The sequence below is a fragment of the Apium graveolens genome, chromosome 6, assembly GCF_009905375.1.
Source record: "Apium graveolens cultivar Ventura chromosome 6, ASM990537v1, whole genome shotgun sequence".
Taxonomy (NCBI): Eukaryota; Viridiplantae; Streptophyta; class Magnoliopsida; order Apiales; family Apiaceae; genus Apium; species Apium graveolens.
The window spans coordinates 303,819,078-303,839,730 of NC_133652.1; the positions used below are offsets into that span (position 1 = coordinate 303,819,078).

Below are 20,653 nucleotides of genomic sequence, written 5' to 3' on the forward strand. Positions count from 1 at the left end.
GAAAGAAATAACATGCATTTGTTCACTTTTTTCCTCTACTCTTGCCTAAGGACAACTCAGCCTCGCACTCAAGTCACTTCCTTCCCTCAATCCTAAAAGTGATTGAACAACCACCAAGTCATCTACACTTGTAACATGTTTAGAAATTTCAACCTGTGTTGAGACTTTCAACGGATGAGAGATATCCGTCGAAATAGCAGAGTGAATGTCAACGGATAATTGTTGTGAAACTTATCCGTCGAGAGACAATCACTTGTCAACGGATGAGGAATATTCGTCGAGAGAGTAAAAATGATAGAGTTAGGAGTTGAAACTACTATAAAATCTGTGGTGATTGATTTGGAATTATGCACAGATTTCTCAGTAGTATTAAAAAGAAATGGCAAGTGAGCCAACAAGTCACCTATAAGATGATCCTCACTTGTTTTAGATTTTGGCTCCTCCATGAGTTTCAAAGATGGAGAATCAGGAATTGATGTGTTGATCATATCCACATCCAGTGAGTTTGTGGGAGAATTGTATTTCAATTGTGAGTGATTTTGGCTGTGACTCCACATTTATTGGAGCCGCATCAACCTGAATTTGTGATGGTGCAATAACTGAGTCTTTGACTGCATTTGGCACTGTGTGTGCACGCTGTGACTCCCCCGTTATTTTAGATTTCATTTTTCGGATATAAGTTTGAGGTTGGTCTGTGTCATTTTCCCTTTTGGCCTGTGCTCTTGGTTGAGAACTTGTTTCAATAGTCAGATCCTTTTGGGAGGATGTAACTAGCACTGAACTTATTTCCTTATTAATCACTACAGTCTGTTGGGAGATTGAAATGCGACTTTTGTTTCTTGCTATACCAAGAAACCAATCTGCCACCAAGAAATTGGCAGCTTCCAAAAGTGCTTTTCCTGTCTATTTTGCATCCTGCAAAATCAGCATCTGAACATCCAATTAGCTTAAAGTCTGAATCTCTAGGATACCATAACCCCAAATTCATGGTGCCTTTGAGATACTTAAAAATTCTTTTCACGGCTAACAGATGAAGTTCTCTACGATCAGCTTGGAACCTTGCACAGAGACAGGTAGCATACATGATATCAGATTTACTAGCATCAGATATAGGAGTGAGCCAATCATACCTATGTAGTTAGTTATATCTACTGAAGAACCAATATTTAAATCTAACTTGGTTACAGTGGCCATGGGAGTTGATGCAGTTGAGCAGTCTTGCATTCCAAATCTTTAAGCAGATTCTTGGTGTATTTGGATTGATTTATGAAGATTCCTTCATCAATTTGTTTAACTTGTAACCCAAAAAATAACTCAGTACTCCTATCATACTCATTTGATACCTGGACTACATTAGATTTGCAAATCTCTCACAGAGTTTATCATTAGTAGATCCAAAAATGATATCATCAACATATATATGTACTAATAACAAGTCCTTACCATAGTATTTATAAAAGAGAGTTTTATCGATTGTACCTCTTGTGAAACCACTATCTAGCAGAGATAGAGCAAGTGTTTCATACCAGGCCTTTGGAGCTTGCTTTAGTCCATAGAGTGTTTTATCCAGTAAGTAGACATGATCTGTATACTTTGGATCAATGAACCCTGAAGGTTGTTCAACATAAACTTCCTCTTCGAGTTCTCCATTTAAGAATACACTCTTCACATCCATTTTGAATACCTTTAACTTCTTGTGAGCAGCATAGGACTAAATATTCTAATTGCCTCAAGCCTTACAACTTGAGCAAATGTCTCATCATAATCAATGTTTTTTTGTTGTGATTAACCCTTTGCAACCAGTCTTACTTTATTCCTTGTGATAATGCCCTCACTGTCAGTTTTGTTTCTGAACACCCACTTTGTGTCTACTACAATCTGTTCGTTGGTCTTGGCACAAGGGTCCAGACTTGGTTCCTTTCAAATTAATTGAGTTCCTCTTGCATTGTTGTAACCCAGTCAGCATCTTGCAGAGCTTCTTCAACCTTTTTAGGTCCCGTTTGAGATAGAAAATAATGATAGAGACATTCATTCTGAGTGGATTTTCTTGTTCTTACACCACTATCAGGGTTTCCAATGATTAAGTCAGGTGTGTGTGATTTAGACCATTTTCTTGCAGATGGAAGTTGACTCCTTGAAGATGAACATCCCCTTGATCCATAAACTCTCTGTTATTTCTTTGATTAGTACCACTATTGTTTCTTGATGCTCCCCCTGAATCAGTGTTCCCATTGTTATCGGTATTTGACTCATCAATATTTGAGGAAGATGAGTCGGATGACCTTTCTACTGATGTTTCTTGAGTTGAATCATTTGTAGTAGTCTATGGATTTGAGTCATGTTGCTCCCCCTCAACATATGCTTCAGTGTTAGAACTTTTTCCACTGTTTTGTGGAACCTCAAAGCTTTGAGTGATATCAGGACTTACTGTATCAGAGTCAGGACTTAAAAGTTCAACATAAGGTACTTCATTTTCAAATCTCAATTTTTCATGGTCATCTGCATCTTCTAGACATGTTATCTTCTTGTCATCAAAAGATACATGTATAGATTCCATGACTATTCTTGTTCTCATATTGTAAACTCTGAAGGCTTTTGTGGACAATGGATATCCCACAAAAATTCCTTCATCAGCTTTCAGATCAAACTTGGTCAGCTACTCTGGATGAGTTTTGAGAACAAAACACTTACAACCAAAAATATGAAAGTACTTCAATTTTAGCTTCTTTCCCTTCACCATCTCAAATGGTATTTTTTCATGCTTGTTGATCAATGATGCATTTTGTGTAAAACAAGCAGTTTGCACAGCCTCAGCCCAGAAGTAGGTAGGCAATCTTGCTTCCTCTAGCATGGTTCTTGTAGCTTTTATCAGAGTTCTATTCTTTCTTTCAACAACTCCATTTTGTTGTGGAGTTCCAGGAACAAAAAACTCTTGTTTTATCCCCTTAAGTTTGTAGAACTCTTCCATAGAGCTATTCTTAAATTCAGTTCCATTATCACTTCTGATGATCTTCACTTTATATGTTGTTCCTTTTTCCAGCTCCCTCACATAATCAAGAAGAATGGATGAAGATTCATCATTGGTGTGCAGAATATACACCCATGTGTATCTTGTATATTCATCAATAATTACGAGTGCATACATTTTCTTGGCAATTGACATAACATTCACTGGACCAAAGAGATCAATATGAAGTAGATGATATGGTTCAAGAATGGAGGATTCAGTTGTATTCTTGAAAGAAGTTTTCATTTGCTTGGCTTTCTGGTATGAGTGTTAGGACGAAAACACGCGCTAAATTTACACGCAAGTATACGCGTTCGCAAGTAGTATAAAATATAAATCAGATTCCTTCCCACAGAGACTCTTTTTAGTTAACTTAAGATTATGCACTTATGCAACAATGGCATGGCCCTCGCTCAATGCTAAGACAATAACAAGTTGAGATGCTTATAACTAAGATTAAACTAACATGCAATTAACTAAGAATAAAAGTGATTGAATTAACTATATGAGACAAACATGGGATTCTAACTTCATTAAATACTTTATTCAAAGTCATTGTTCTCAACCTTTGCATGCAATGGTGTTGACAACTAATCAGATAACACGAAACTAGTAAACGCCAACTGTCGTTGTACGAATACCCTACTACCAGACATCCAAAAAATAGATAGAAGCTGAATAGACACCAATTATGTTGAGACCCTATATGTCTATAGAATTTGACAACATAAAGTTTAATGAACAAGTTATCTATCGTGATTACATAGGGCAAGTAAAATGGTTAAAATTACCTACGAATCATGCATAATAAATACATGAACCTATGCTAGGATGGCAAGTTCTAAACCTCTATATTCATTATCGCTTCAATAGAGATTAGCACGTTATCTTATATGTTAGCTACGCACATAAGACGAATAAGCACAACCAATACTAGGATATCAATCAATCACCACACACCAAGATATCGAAACAAATTAACTATAGAAAATCCATAAGTAAATCCGTTAGAACCTCATGACAACGATTAGTTCATAACCGAACTCATCGTCACCATGGGTTCCAATAAAAACATGATATAAAACAATATAAGAGTACTAGGGTTTAAAGACAAATTGAAAACAAGCATCTGAGTATCAACTATACTAAAGAAAATAAAAGTCTTCTTCTCCGTAGCCGTCTCGTGCTCTTTAGGTCTTCTCATTTCTCTCCCTGGTCTCCTTGTTATTAAAAATGACTTATTATTGAGTATATATAGACTTTCGGTAGTCTTGGGCTTCAAATTCTCCAAAACAGACTCAAAACAGGAATATGGCTGAACGGATAAAAACTAGTAGCTAAAGTGCGCGTCTGCGACGACTTTTAGCGACCGGTGTATTGGCGACAGACTTTAGCGACCGACTTCATCGCTAAGCTGAGTAAGCTCCAATATGTCAAAATGCTGACGTGGTGGCGACTGGATCGACGACGAATATCTGTCACAAAAGTTGGTGACTAGTTTAGCGACCGTTTTCTGTCACTAAAGTCTGTGACCGATATCAGCTACTGGATTTTGTCGCGAAAAACAACGACTGGGTTTGCTACGGAAATCAGTAGCTAATGTTTGCGACTAATAAGGTCTACCACTATCGGTCGCTAAAACATCAACGATTTTTTTGCTACTATTTTTTGTCGCTAAAACTTGCTACTCTTTTGGCTACCGCCTACGATCGCTAATATAGGCGACCCCTTTCAGCTACTAATATTTGGTCGCAAATGAAGCATTTTTTGCGACAGTTTTCAGCTGCTGAATTTGGTTGCAAATTCCAGCGACAGGCTTTTAGCTACCACTTTACGTCGCTATTTTAATATTAATTTAGGTAGGTTTTAGCTATCGCATTCGGTCGTTAAAAATAATTTCAAGATTTGAAATATATTCCTATTTCAATACATTTCCTAATATTTAATACCTGTTTTTTCAACACATGCAACAAAACATACTCCAACATTATAAACTGTTAGGTAATGAATAACACACAGAGGGGGGTGAATGTGTTTTACTATTTTTAGGCTTTTCTTGAAAGTTAATGGTTGAACAAAGTAAATTAAATCTTGTATAGAAAAGTGTTCATGCAGAATTTAAACTTGCAGAAGATAAAGAACACAGATCTTCAAAACTCACTTAATTTTGTATTAAAATTAAGACTGTTTTGCTATAAAATTTCTAAGCTCTTTGATATTAAAGAGCTCAGCTTCTTCTTGAGAGTGTTACAAGAATTTTGATCTAATTGTTACTCCTGATTAAAGGACCGCTGTTAACTTTATAACTTAGTTAACTGCTGGTTTACACAGTGGATAATAAAACATGATATTAGCTTTTCTAAACTGTTACTTGTCATTTCTATTTAAAGAAAAACAGATCTTCCATTTCTGGCTTAGCATATCTTTAGCATCCCGTGTTCACTTTAATCTTCCTCTGTCAGTTAATCTTTGTCATTGATCTTGCACATTCTTCAAGCTGCTTTTTGTAGACTTGTTAATCCAGTTGTTGGATTGTTTGTTGATTGTTTATCTTGGATATTGAACTGGTCTGCAATTCTGTACTTTGAGACTGTACATCGAGATCTCCAGTTTAGGTTTATAGAACATTTGCCATCTTGATAAGTATATTAGCTTATCGAGATCTCTAGTACTCTATATTTAGTTTAGCTTGTAGAGGTCTTCAGTTCTCTATAAGAGATTATAAGCTTGTCGAGATCTCTAGTCTTCATATCTTCACTTTGACTTATCGATAACTCTTAGTTCTCCAATAGCTTCTTGACTTGTCGATATCTCAGAGTTCTCTAGTCAAATTTACCTTGTCGACATCTCAGAGTTCTTTGGTGAATTTTGACTTATCGATATCTCGGAGTTCTTTAGAGGAACTTGACTTATCGATAACTCAGAGTTCTCTACTGAATGTAGGTTTGTCGATAACTCTGAGTTCTCTAGTGAAGAAATGACTTGTCGATATCTCCAATCTTCAGTTCTTTAATTTGGCTTGTCGATATCTTCCTGAGTTCTCTAGTAGCTTTCCTGGCTTCTCGATAAGCCATTCTGGAGTTCTCGAATGACTTCTCTATAACATTAAATCTGTGACTTGTAGAGATCTTGACTTTGAGTATTTTTCTCCAAACAGATTTATTCAACTTCAAGCTTCTTCAAAATTCTTCTGAGGCATGATCTTCTTTCAGATAGAATCCTTAGGCTTGATACTGTTTCAGGAAAAAGGCTCCAGTCTGCTCCTTTGCATTTTTACAGATTTTAAGTGTTACAAGTACAAATTACAAATTTAGATAACAATATAACTTACTTAGGGTTGGCCCCAAGCTTAACTAATTACTAAAAATAACAATTCATTAATCTCCTACTCAGATTAGATGTTCATTTGGCTTACTTCATACTTTGATCAGAGATACTAATGACATTGTTATCTCTAGTGATCTTTGACATCATCACTCATATATTACATAAACATTTGCTCAAATCCAGATATCCAAATTGCCTTAATATAAAAGTTCAAATACTTTTACACCATTCAGAAAATGAAAATGACAAATGTAGATTCAAGTGTCAGCCAAGTATGAAAGTACATCACGAAATCAGAAATGCAACAAAGTTCAAATACAAAAGAAATTAATTAGTTAGATTTGTTCGGAATACCAAAGTAAAGATAATTTGTTTACTATTGATGTGAGCTAAAATTTATCTTTTAATTAAAATATAATTATCTTTTGTAAACACACCTATGAATATTAATAAAACTAAATCTTTCAATTAGTGATATTTCTTTAGAAACTATAATTTCACTAAATTATACACATGCATATTTAAAATAATTATCAAATCATATTATCAAAAAATTCTAATAAATAAATTTCAGAGATTTAAATTTTCACTTCAAATTAAATTTAAAAATTATATAATATCAAAAACAATCTGTGCATCGCACAAATTTTAGGCTAGTATTGATAAATATACGGATGCGGAATTGTATTATTATAGTTATATAATCGAATGTTTAATCATATTTTCATTAACTGTTATATGATTGTATCGTATTTTGGTGTTTGAATAGGAGTTGAACAATGTATTCCTCTTATATTTATGATTTGTTAAATCTCTACTCATATTTTATTTAGGATTGTATTAGAATATCGTATCGCATTTGGTGTTTGAATAGTAGTAGAAAAATATTATCATTTCCTATTTATAATTGTATTAATAATATACTTATTTTAATAAGATAATCATCTATTTTTAACTATACCAAATCAATGGTTGATGATTGTTTTGGCGGTATAGAACTAAACTTTTGGATAAAAAAATCTGGACGGTAATTATAGGTGAAGAATATAATAACAAATTTAAAGAGTAGTCCCTCCCATTTGTTTATATTTGGGTTGGGCACGAAAATTAAGAAAGATAAAAAAATGAATAAATTAGTGGAATCGATTAATATTATATATATAAGTGGGTATACCGGAAAGAATTAGTGGATGTAGTTATTTTTTATATTATAAAAGTTTTACTATTTTTGAATTTTTTTAAATATAAATAATTGGAAGGGCCAATGTTAACATACGAGATAGACGGAGGAAGAATATTTTTTCTAAAATAAATATTTAGTGGACAAAGCCCAAAGGCCCAAGGTAAAGAAATCCTAGTTTCATAAGGACAAGGAAAACGAAAACGAATCCTACACCTCCTCGAAAATCAGATACAATGTACTTGTATAAATAGATCTCTATATATTCTCTCCTGCTCTTCGCTTACATGCGAGCTAGGGTTTAGTAAATATTTTTATTCTAACAAATATGGATTGTGGGGAGGATTATTCATATTCTGATGAGGAGAATGATCCGTATTATGATGAAGATTACGTCGAATATGAAGAAGAAGACGAAGACGAGGGCGATGATATGGAGATTTATGATGATGAATCCACGAAAAATATAATTTCGAAAGATTATAGAGTTTTGACAAAAGATGATATAGAGAAACATCAAGAACATGATATTGCACTACTTTCAACTGCCTTGTCTGTACCAAAAGTTGCTGCTTGTATTTTACTACAAAACTACACGTGGCATGTTGATAAAGCGCAAGAGGCATGGTTTAATGATGAGGATGCAGTACGAGGATCCGTTGGTTTGATTAAACAGCCTGTTGTCGGATCACGTAAACCCGGGGAATTGATAAGATGTGGTATATGCTTTGAGTTTTATGTTTATGATGCAGGGTTTGAAAGTTGTGTAGGGTTTTGTGGTCATAGTTTTTGTGGTGAGTGTTTGAAGGGGTATGTTAGTTCAGCTATTAATGATGGTGCTGGATGCTTGATTTTACGATGTCCTGATCCGTCTTGTCGTGCTGTTGTAGGAGAAGATAGGGTTAGTTTGCTGGTGTCTGAGGATGATCAGAGGAAGTATAAGAGGTTTTTGGTTAGATCTTATGTTGAAAGTAACAAGAAAATCAAATGGTGTCCTGCTCCGGGCTGCGAATGTGCTATTGAGTATGAAGTAGGGAGTGAGAGTTTTGGTGTTACTTGCAAGTGTCTGAGGAGTTTTTGCTGGAATTGTGATGTGGATTATCATCATCCGGTTGAATGTGAGACGGTGAGGAAGTGGATTTTGAAGAATGGTTCTCAGACCTGGTTAGTTGCTAATACTAAGGCTTGTCCTAAGTGTAATGTACCTATTGAGAAAGATAGTGGATGTATGCACATGATTTGTCAGCCTCCTTGTAACTATGAGTTCTGTTGGATATGTCGAGGCTCGTGGGAAGGACATGATTTCAAGGCGTGTAATGCTTATAAGGAGAGTGTTAAGATGGGGGAAAGTGAAGAGGAGATGGCTAGAGTGGGAGCTCGGAGATATTCTCATTATTATGAGAGATGGGATGCAAATCAGAAGTCGAGGGAGAAAGCATTAGCGGATTTGCAGGAGATTAAAACTAAAGCACTTTCGCAAATTGGAGAGGAGCAATGTGATGATAGGAGAGAAAGGCATTTGAAATTTGTTACAGAAGCCTGGAAGCAGATTGTTCAGTGTAGGCAAGTGCTGAAATGGACTTATGCATATGGATATTTCATGCCATTTGAAGTTTCGATGAAGACAAATCTTTTTGAGTATTTACAGGGTAATGCAGAGGAGGCTTTGGAGAAACTCCATGAATGTGCTGAGAATAAGCTGCAGATATACCTTGGCGGTGATGGTGATTCAGATGAATTTGACGAGCTTAGAAAGCTGACTGATATAACTGGAAAATATTTCGCGCACTTCCTTAAAGGACTCGAGAATGGTCTTTCAGAAGCTGACGATACTCCATTGGATGAAGAGACCTGGGTGTGTGACAAATGCACGTACAAGAATGAATTCGAGCATAACGTATGCTATCAGTGCTTACTAGGGGCGCGCCCAAAATTGAAGTGGCAGGAGTTCCAGTAACGAAGCAAGCTTACTCTGCAAAATCCCGAAAAATACCAAACAATCAGTTAGTAGTTGCTACTCTTTTTATGTTTTTATTCTAATATCTCCTGAACTCGAATCTTATGTCTTATCTTGGTTGTATGCTATATTGTCTGGCAATTTTCACAATGCTCCTGGTAACAATTTATGAACAGATGTTGATTATTTATGTTATTTGAACTAGATCTATCTTTCTAATTAGTTAGGAGATGATTGTTACTGCAATTTAGGAACATGATAGCAGAAAAAAAGAAAGAAAAGACAGATGATAAAACCTATCTACTACTAAGTTGTTTCCAGTAACCAGTAAGGAAAACCGAGAAACTTAAAGACTCTACTCTGTTAACTTTCACAGAAGCGATATTCTTTCTACCTCTGGAGTAAAGATTCTGCAATTTCTATTCGTGCTTATGTTTCTCAGCTTGATTTTACTTGCTATACTGCTCGGTACAATACTCGGTGCAGCACAACTATCGACACCCCCCCCCCCTTCTCTTCAATCTCCAAATCTTGATCCTATGGTTATGAACCTCCTACGCAATCCCTTTATCATCACTACTGCTCCTTCTCTTATCACGGGGAACAACTTTTTTGTATTGGGTTAATAGTAGAATGAATTAAGCAAAACAACTAGAGTACATTACATTAGAGGACTCAGTTCAGCAAACGAAAGCACCATCTAGTAATTATATCATCGATGTTCTAGGCTAGTGTTTAATCAGACTTTTAACATAGTAGTAAGTAGCTATATCTGTAGATTCATGCTACCTTAGTTCTAGCATTTCTTTTCGTTTGGCCTCTATTTAGAATGTAACTCCAACGCTAATTGTTGCTAGTGTTGGAAAAAATTCGATTTTGCCCCCAAGATTTATGAAGGCCAACTCGAAACATGCATCTTGAACACATGAATATTCGACGGGTGACTGTTTTGATTTAGGCCTCTGCAATCTTTGTGTTTCTCAAACTCCTGCTCTGTAGTTGGTTTTCTAAAGCATCTTTTAGTTATCCTTTGCACTTTTTGTTCATCTGCATTCTGCAGTGCACCTAAAGTAAGCCTTTTGTCATTCAGTTTCTCAGTTGTCTGCTGCTCTAGCTGGTTTTTTTAATTGATTGGTCAACTTGCTTCTTTCCACTTATATTCAACTCGTTGCATAATGTAGAATCGTCGCCTGCACTACTCAAAGTTCTGATACCATGTCAAGGAACCAGTTACTCTAAAACCTCAATGTGTTAGATAATGGCTCTTTCCAGGATTTTATATTATTCTAACACAAAGGTCGCGTACGGCGTATCCAGCTTCACCCCTACAAGTCTTTCAGATGACCATAGAGGCAGGTTAAGCACTCTTTCTTGTTAATTAGAAAAGGGAAAGGATTTGAGCATGTCGATTCTATCGACAGAGGGTGACCGTAATTGGCTGCAAACCACCTTCTTGAAACGCGTAGTCACTGAACTGCTAATCGAAAAGTTAAGTCACCAGACACTGAAGAACTGCAGCAGCACACCTAAAACCCTCATACGCATTCTTAATGTTAATCCCTGGTCTGTAAGTCTGCAACATTGCCAGTGTTGCCCCGGATGTCTTAATTGGTTTAGAGTTTGACTTTAGGGGCTTATCACCTCAAGATCACATAAGTAAGAGTGATTTGTCATATTCGGTGGGTACGAGTGTACTAGTACTCCTCCAGATTAGTTGCGGTGGGCGAAAGCTAATCTGAACACGGGATTAACAAAAAAAAAGTTGTCTACATTAAGGAGCATGAAAATCATGATGGCCTAAGTCACAAATCATAGCTGCACATTTTCAACAAAATTAATATCAGTACACTCAAAATAAATTTCTTAAGAAGAATTTATTCCTCATATTTTCCTAGGTTTATATAAACGAGTGCTTTGATTAAAAATGAAATTAAGTTTTTCTTTTATTTGGGGGCAGTCAAATTATATTTTATTCTTAAATTTGAAACAACGTTATGCGGGACTTAATGGATCATGAGTCACTATACCGATTACTTTAAAAATATTTACTTATCACATTGGCTTAAATAAATGTTTAGCCATTTTCGTGCAAATAAATTAATATTCGGGTATGCGCAATACGATTATTCGCAAACAATTATTTTTTGAGGTAATTACACTTTACGTCTTTTAACCACCTCTTAATTTAAACTTAAATATTTATTATATACCCCATTTCATTATTTTAAAATTTTATAACTCTACTAAAATAAATTTAAGTATGTAATCAAATTTATTTTTAAATTTTTTTTGTAGAATTATAAAATATTGACATTATTACTATATAATGAAAATCAAAACTAAAATTACTAGTATTATTTAAAAAAATTAAATTTACTATTTTATATCAAAATTTAATTTTTAATATTATTAAAAATTAAATATTCAAATTTTTATTCAAAAAAAATCTTAAAAATAAATTATGAAATTATCTATTACTATTATATAAAAGACGAAACATTGAAAGTTTTGGTACGGTACCTTACCTGTTTTTTGGTACACGCTGAATTTACTGAATTATCTTTATTTTACTTAAAAGTTTTATTAGTCTTAGGAATCCAATTATAATAGAAAAAGAAATAAAAATCGTTTTCAGTTATAACATGTTACCTTTTTTATTTTTCTAAATTAAAATAATATAATAAATTAGGTAGGATTTGGTTGACGTAACGGGTCTGAGACTAAAACAGATTTGCTACCTTAGGATAAGACAATATAATAAAAACTACCGATCTAGCTAAAAATAATATTATCAAACCGGGCTACAACTTAATGTGTTGGTCGCTATAATGTCATCACAATAAAATAAAATATGTTATTTATTTAATTTAAAATAAAATAATATTTAACAAGAGCTATAATAAAATTAAAAACAAAATAAATATAATTAGATGGTTGATATAACAGGCCTAGGGCTAAAACAAAATAATGTATATTATTGACCTACGCTAAAACTAAAATTAAATTAAAATTAAAGGCAACTTTTATATTATTGATTATTGTTAAGATAAAATTAAAGTCAACCTAATTTGTTGTTAGATATAATGTAGGCTTAAGATTGTGGGATGATTAAGATCCGACCCTAATAGCCGAAATATTAAAAGTTTGATTGCAGATCTATGTGTGGAATGTTTGGGTTTATATAATTACCGGTTTTTTCAATTTCTGTAATATTCAAAACTATTTTTAATAAAATAAAAATAGAGATGATTCCTTAGCCAGTATAATTGCGTAGGACTAATATGAATAAATACAAAAAAATTATACAAATGATTCGTGATAAATCAAAATTAAAATAAGAAAATACCTATACCGGATAAAATAAAATAATACGTACTTTTATTCGGGTTAATAATTTTTGTATTGATACATTAACTTTTTATCATTGATTCGTGTTTAAACAAATTAAACCAAAATAAATTTCAATATAATTAGTTAGATTTGTTCAGTATATCAAAGTAAAGATAATTTGTTTAATTTGTGACCTAAATTTATCTTTTAATTAAAACATAATTATCTTTTGTAAACACACCTATGAATTTCAACAAAATTAAATCTTGCAATCAGTGATATTTCTTTAAAAACTAAACTTTTACTAAATTATACACATGCATATTTAAAATAATTATAAAATCATATTATCGAAAATTTCTAATAAATAAATTTCAGAGCTTAAAATTTTTAGTTCAAATTAAATTCAAAAAAGTATAATATTAAAAATAATATGTGCATCGCACGGGTTTTAGGGCTAGTACTGGATAAAAATTTTAAAATATGTATTGAACTTTTCATTTGAAATGTTAAGAACCTAGAGAAACTATATATCGTATATACACACGAGAAGATCTAGTAAAATAAATATTTTAACTAATTAGGATATTGCCGTATTGGCATTAGAGATGCGCAAAAAACCCATCGGACCGGACTTTATCCGGGCTTTAAAAAACCCGGTTTTTTTTAAAGGATCGGGTCGTGCTTTTTAAAAAATCTGGTCAGGTCGGGCCAAGTCGGGCTTCCTAAAAAATATAAGACCCGTTTTAGGCCCGCGGGCCGGGCCGGATCGGGCCGAACCGGGCTTTATCCGGGCTTTTTATTTATATATTAAAAAAATATTATAATATTTTATAACTCGAATTATAAGTAGTTTAAATACCGGAGAAACTAATATCTTGGTATATTAGATAGAGTAGTTTAGACACTGAAATAAATAATTATTTTTTAATATAATATATAAATAATCATATATACCTTAATTGTTTTTAGTATTATAATATGATATTTAAAAATTCATAAAAAGTATTGAATATTTTCAAATTTTATATAAAAAAAAACGGTTTTTTAATCTGGATTTTTAAAAAACCAGGGTTTTTCAAAAAACCCGGGCTTTTATCCGGTTCGACCCGGACTTTTATCCGAGCTTTTTTTATCCGGGCTTTTTTAAATCCGGACTTTTATCCAGGGGCTTTTCAGATTTCGGGTCGGGCCTGATTTTCGAGAAAAAAAGGAGATTCATTTAAGACTTGTGGGCCGGGCCGAACTGGACCGGGTTTTTCTCCAAATTGGGTTTTTCAGATTTTTTTTCCGGATCGGATCGAATTTCGGGTTTCGGATTTTTTGAATATCTCTAATTAACATGTATCTAATTTAGCCGGCTGGTAACATGGATAATACAGATTGAGCTCGCTGGCAAAGAACGTTACACAGAAGAATGCCATTAACGTAGAAGATAAAAGAAACTGAGATTGAGATTGAAATGTGGCTGATACGGCAATGGGACCCAAATGTATTTGATAAAGACTACATTCCAAAATTTACCCCAAACTCCATTAACCAACAACAGCTGTAGTCTTTGAACATTTTGCACATCAATCACTTACTTTAGATAAATAGACCGGACCATTTTTGTGACATCATATTCCCGTATCGTTCTAATTTTATCGGATGTTCCCGAAAGGATGACGTGACATCATTTTATTTATGAAATTTATATTAATGAGGAAGGCTTATTGTCAGTGACATTATGAGAATTCAGTATTTGTAAACAATTTTGGGAGCTTTTTTGAAAATTATTACGTTGTCGATTCTAACTTTATAAATAATTAGACAAAGGGGGTATGAAATCTCGCATATTTAAGTTGAGATTTAGTGATTTACGAAAAAAAGTTTAGAAAGTCATATATTAGTATAGAATTTTCTCAAGAAATAAATTAAAATTATTGAAATTCAATGCTCTCTCTTTCAAAATATCTGTTCACTTTAATATGTGTACATATTTTAAGTACATTCATCATATCACATAATTACATGAATTATTTTAAAATTTGTTTTTTAAAAAAAAATTATATTTAAATTTGTATTTAGAAAAATATTATGCAACATTATAGTTAATGTACCTAATATGTGTGCAAACAATTAAAGTGGACAAATATTTTGAACCAATAAAAAAATTATAAACATTATGGACAGTAGATTTTAGTTGGCAAAATGAAAAAAATATTAAAAAAGAAAAATTAAGGTTGAATAAGTATTTCTGTAATACTTATAATATGCATGTACATAATGTGTGTCTTGTACAAATCTTTTTTAAAAAAATAAGTGGAAACATGAATTCTTGAAATACTTATCATGAAACTCATGTCTTCTGTAACTTCAGATACTTCTTTCCAAAATATGTATTCCGTCGATATTTTGGACCTTACATTCCGGATCTGGTATTTTGGACCGTTGATGCTAAAATATGCGAATTTTCTTCTTAAAAAGGTGCATAATTAGCTCATGATTATTCTTTTTAGTATATATTATTTTATATTAAAATATTAAATTACCTAGTTACAGTTCATGCACATCTGCACATTTATTGACAATAAACTGATCCGGAAAGAAATAAAATAAAAAATTGAAATTATACCTAAATTATTAGCTACTTGACAGAGATGCGAATTTCTCAGCTGTCATCTTAGCTTTTGCGTACGTGCTCACAGCTATTATATTACATTACCATTCACTCCACATCCATATATTTATACACTCTTCTCCATTCCTCTGTCTGCATTACTTCTCTTCCCCACATCCACTCATTCATATCTCTATCTCGAGTTTTCGTGTCGTGTACAAAATTGTCGAGTTCTGAGCAGTTGGTTCTTGAGTAACAAGAACCTTATTTTTGCAATGGATCCGTGTCCTTTTGTGCGGATTGTAGTAAAAAACTTGGCTGTCAAGTATTCGAGTACTTCGAAAAATTCAGACACTTCATTTTACTGCAAGATGAAGATCAAGAATCTCGCTACTCAAATCTCGAACATACCTTTAGAACAGGCTAATGATCATGATCATGCGTCGTTCTGCTTAAACAAGTTGCAGTTTGAGAAACTACGTGAGAAATCGAAAAGCCCTAGTTGTTTGAAGATCAAGATCTATAAGAGAGAGCTAGGTTGTGGGATGTTCAGTGAGAATTTTTGTGGGAGTGTTGTTGTGGATTTGAAAGGAGTTGAGAATAAGGTTTGTGTAGTGAAGGATGGGTGGGTTGAGGTTGATAAGAACATAAAGTTGTGTTTGAATGTTCGTGTTGAACCCGATCCCAGATTCGTGTTTGAGTTTGATGGCAAGCCTGAGTGTAGTCCTCAAGTGTTTCAGGTTAATGGCAATGTTAGACAAGCTGTTTTTACTTGCAAGTTTGGGTTTAAAAACTCCGGTGGCAATGATCGCAGCTTAAGATCAAGGTTAGTCTTTTGCTTTCGATTTAGTTTTCTGTTTGTTTCGTATTCAGTGCACAAGACTCCCGTAGCTACATGGTTTGCACTTTGTAGTGTGCGTTTGTTTTTTTTTGACAAATATGGTTTATAGCCTTACGATTGAGTATCTGTTCTCATAAATTCTCGTGACGAGCGAGGATCGAACCCAGGAACTGGAACGATAGGGGATGTGTGTTTGTCTAGTTCATGTAGTTTATTAGTAATTGCAAGTTTGTTATCGTCAACTTATAAGTTACCTGGTACTTGCAAGTCTGTTATCGTGAACTTAGAAGTTATTTATAAGTTAGTTATAAGGTAGATTGGTATGTGAAGTGCCAATTGGAATTGGATCATCATGTAATTGTGCACTTAAGTATGATATTTGTTTCTTGATATTGTATCTAAATTAGTTTACGCAATGTTGTTACACAGATCATCTTTGTCAGAATCAGGCAAGTCAAGAAGCTGGCTAAGTGGCAGCAAGAAAGAACAAGGCCCGAAAGAGCGAAAAGGATGGTCAATTACAATCCATGATCTCTCAGGGTCACCTGTGGCTACTGCATCAATGGTGACACCATTTGTCCCATCAAGCGGAACGAACAAGGTCAGCAAATCGAATCCAGGAGCCTGGCTCATTCTCCAGCCTGGTCAATCAACCTGGAAGCCTTGGGGCCGTCTTGAGGCCTGGCTAGAAAACGGAGATCAGTTAGGCTATCGATTTGAACATTTTCCCGATGGCATCGATGCAATAACTCTTACAAATTCCACACTGAACACCAAAAAAGACGGAAAATTCACTATTGATAACACTAGTCCTGGTCCCTCCCCACTGAGCACTCCTAGCAGCAGTTTTGATTCAGGGACAGGATCCTTTTCGGACGGGGGATCAGGATCATGGGCACATTTGCTCTATCGAGGTTTTGTAATGTCATCTACTGTAACAAGTGGCGGAAAATGTAGCAAGCCTGAAGTCGAGGTCAGTGTTAACCACGTCACGTGCACGGAGGATGCTGCTGCTTTCGTCGCGTTGGCAGCAGCGATGAATCTGAGCATGGACGCTTGTAGTTCGTTCTCTACAAAGCTCAGGAAGGAGTTGAGACAGCCGAATCAGGATTGATGAGAATGATTTTTTACAGTTCATTTTGTTTGTAGTTAGGCAATTTAGGTGCATTGTTCTTTGATTTCTTGATTACATCTAACAGCAATTTTGGCTGTTACGTGATTTTTCCTCGAGTGTACAGAAGTTGACAGAGTATATAAAATCCTTCTTTTGTCTAGAAGGCAGAGTTTCAAATCAATTTCCGTCTTTGCTGAAACTCGAACTCGTAACATACTGTTTTGTTCCTTTTTAATCCATCGGATGTTTAAATTACGAAGAGACGGGAAAATCAAACATTTAACATTTTGCAAACATAATTTCGATCTTCGTCATATGAATAGTAGGGTTAAGCAAGAAAGCAACTAATTCTGAACTATGTTATCCGGACTCGGATAGGGGTGTCGGACACGGAGACTCGGCAATATTCCGAAAAATTTACATGTTTTTGACCTATAATAAGTGTCCAAGTATCCATATCCATATCCGAGTATCGAGTGTCCGACACGGGTAGTCGAAGCAAAATGAAGAGTCTGGGTAACTAAGATTTTGAAGCCGAAACTGAAGTTGTGACGGTAATCGTTTAAAATCAAGCTGAAACCGAAAAATTGAAAACCGAAACCGATACACGAGGTTACAACCTTGAGATGAGGGATTTGTTAAGAAGAATGAGTTGTGTTGGAATCCTATGTTGGCGAGCAGTGAATGAAAAGTGATGGAATTGGTGTTGTGTAAGCTGGCAAACATTGGATTCTAGGTGAGTGAGTGAGAGATCCAATGATTCACTTTAATAATAATGGCAGTGGCATTTTGCACCCATTATTATTACTGTATTTTATAGAGTACTGTTTAACTTTATTTTGAATATTCGAAATTTAAAACAAGATAAGAGGACAGTATTTAAAGGGTTTTATAAATTTATGTCTGGTGCATCATGCTGTAATCCACCGACACTCTGGCTGTTTAAATTTGTGTAGTTTGTTTTCTCACACATTATAATGGCAATTTGAAAAATCATAGTGTAATTAGAGGCGTGTAAGTATTAATTCCCGAACTCATTTAATAATACTCGACTCGAACTCGTATGCAAACCAAATTTGAACATTATTTAGAATTCGTTTAGTTAAATGAATCAAGTCAAGTATATAAGCCGAGCATGTTTTGAACGAGATTAAAACTTGGCTCGAATTTGTAAAACTGTCTCGACTGTCCATTCTAGCTCGAATTTGAGCTCATTTATAATTTCAAATGAATATTTGTTAAAATTTATTTTTATAATTTAAATATTGAAATTTACTTAATTTTTTATATTTTTAATTATCGACCAAACCCGACTCGGCTCGTTTGGTTAACGAATAAACTTGACTCAACTTGTTTATTAAACAAGTCGGATTCGGTTATAGTTTTGAACCCGTTTAACTTAAACAAGAGCGGCTGAATTCGGTTTTATTAGACGACTTGTAACAGCTCAGTCCCACGTCGAGGAAATTTGGGACTTTTGTTCAGTTTATAAGGCAAAGTATTACTACTATGTTCACCAACAAATCATATTCTTTTGGGGGTCTGTGGTGGGCTAGTCGTTAACCCAAATTGGCTGCACTCGGGACAGTGTGTTTCGACTGATTTCGGACTCGTAATCAGGACTTGACTCGATTTTCGAAAAAGACTCGGGATTTGACCCGGGTTGTCACATATGGTATCAGAGCCGACTCTCGAAAGCTTGATGCATCAAGTTGCCGGATGTGGGGACACGAAGGCTGGTGGTATTATCCCACAATGACAAGAGGTCCGGAGGTGGGGACACGAAGCCAGCCGGTATTATCCCACAATGGCTAGAGAGGTATGATCTTGGTCCTATGGTCCTATGGGCTGTCTGTTCGGGCCTGACGAAGACGTCAGGAGTTTAAATGGGGGAGTTTGTAACACCCCAGTCCCATATCGAGGAGATTTGGGACGTCTGTTCAGTTTATAAGACAAAGTATTACTACTATGTGCACCAACAAATCATGATCTTTTGGGGCCTGTGATGGACTAGTCGTTAAGCCAAGTTGGTTGCACTCGTGAAGTATGTTTCGGCTTATTTCGGACTCGTAATCAGGATTTGCCCCGGTTATCGAAAAAGACTCGTCCCCGGGTTGTCACACGACTCAAACTCGTCCTATAAATAATCGGCTTAACTCGAATTACAGCTCCAAGCTCTTTGAAAGATCCGGATCAAATTTTGACTGAATACTAGAAAGTCCAGATTTTATAATCAAAATTTAAAATGAGCGTTGATTTTTTACGGACAATTCTTTGAACATTTTGACCCAACCAGAAATGTAATTTGTAGGTTATATTTGTGTGATGGCGGGTTTATGGTAACAAGAAGGTTGTTAGAAATAAATTACAAATTTTAATATATTATTTTAAAATAAAATAAAATTTTAAAATCCACTATGAAGCGAATTTTACTTTATCAACCTACCGTTAATGGGCTATAAACATAAAAAGTTAAGAAAATGTATTTTTCAGCCCAAAAGAGATTTTGTCATGTTTTCATCATGTAAACTAATTGGTCCAACTGCTAAAATTAACTGAATATCTAAAGCCCAACTAAATATTTATGAAAGCAAGGTGATGGGCCTAATGGCCTTTACTAAAAACATCTTAAGCCCAACTAAATGTTTGAGGTCATCCCGGGCCCGCATATTCATTTCCTCTATCGTATTTATAATCCCATTTTATATAACATACTCCACTGATAGTTGAGTATTTCATGTTGGATATCCCAATTTGTATACTCCTCTGTTTCATTTTAACTGTTTCTTCTCCACATACTTCAAGATGCTTTGACCGCATAGTAAAAATTATTATTTTTAAAATTTTTCTTTTGTTAATAAAATTTTAAGTTATATATTTTTATTCAGAAAAGGAAAATTTTAAAAATTATTATTTTAACTATGCGGTCAAAACACTTTGAAATGAGTGCAGAAAAGTCAAACGACTATTAAAATGAAACAGAGGGAGTAACATAAATGATGGGATACAGACAGTTGGTTTTCTCATATAAATTGAATACTTCACTGAAACTTGATTATCCCATCAACTAAAGTTGTCCAACTTTTCAGAAATTGATCATTTTTGTTAATTTTATATAAAAATAGGTTAAATTTATCCTACACCCAAAATTATTCCGGATGATTAATCGGAGAATTAATAAGATATATTAAAATTAAAATATAATATATAAATCGTTACCTAAACATATTAGTTATTAATCGCATTTCAAAAATCAAATCCGAAAAACGCTTGTAAGAATTAATCGGTCAAATCC

The 20,653-nt window shown here is 34.2% G+C and overlaps 2 protein-coding genes across 2 annotated transcripts; both read left to right on the forward strand.

Moving 5' to 3' along the window:
- Window positions 1-7,813: 7,813 nt before the first annotated feature.
- Window positions 7,814-9,471, forward strand: LOC141666354 (putative E3 ubiquitin-protein ligase ARI8). The gene has a single exon (XM_074472345.1). It carries the CDS (start codon window positions 7,843-7,845, stop codon window positions 9,469-9,471), a length of 1,629 nt encoding a protein of 542 aa, XP_074328446.1. The 5' UTR covers window positions 7,814-7,842.
- Window positions 9,472-15,536: 6,065 nt separating this feature from the next.
- On the forward strand, window positions 15,537-17,539 carry LOC141668642 (uncharacterized). Its single transcript, XM_074475606.1, has 2 exons — window positions 15,537-16,229; window positions 16,674-17,539. Exons 1-2 carry the CDS (start codon window positions 15,679-15,681, stop codon window positions 17,356-17,358), a joined length of 1,236 nt encoding a protein of 411 aa, XP_074331707.1. The 5' UTR covers window positions 15,537-15,678; the 3' UTR covers window positions 17,359-17,539.
- Window positions 17,540-20,653: the final 3,114 nt, after the last annotated feature.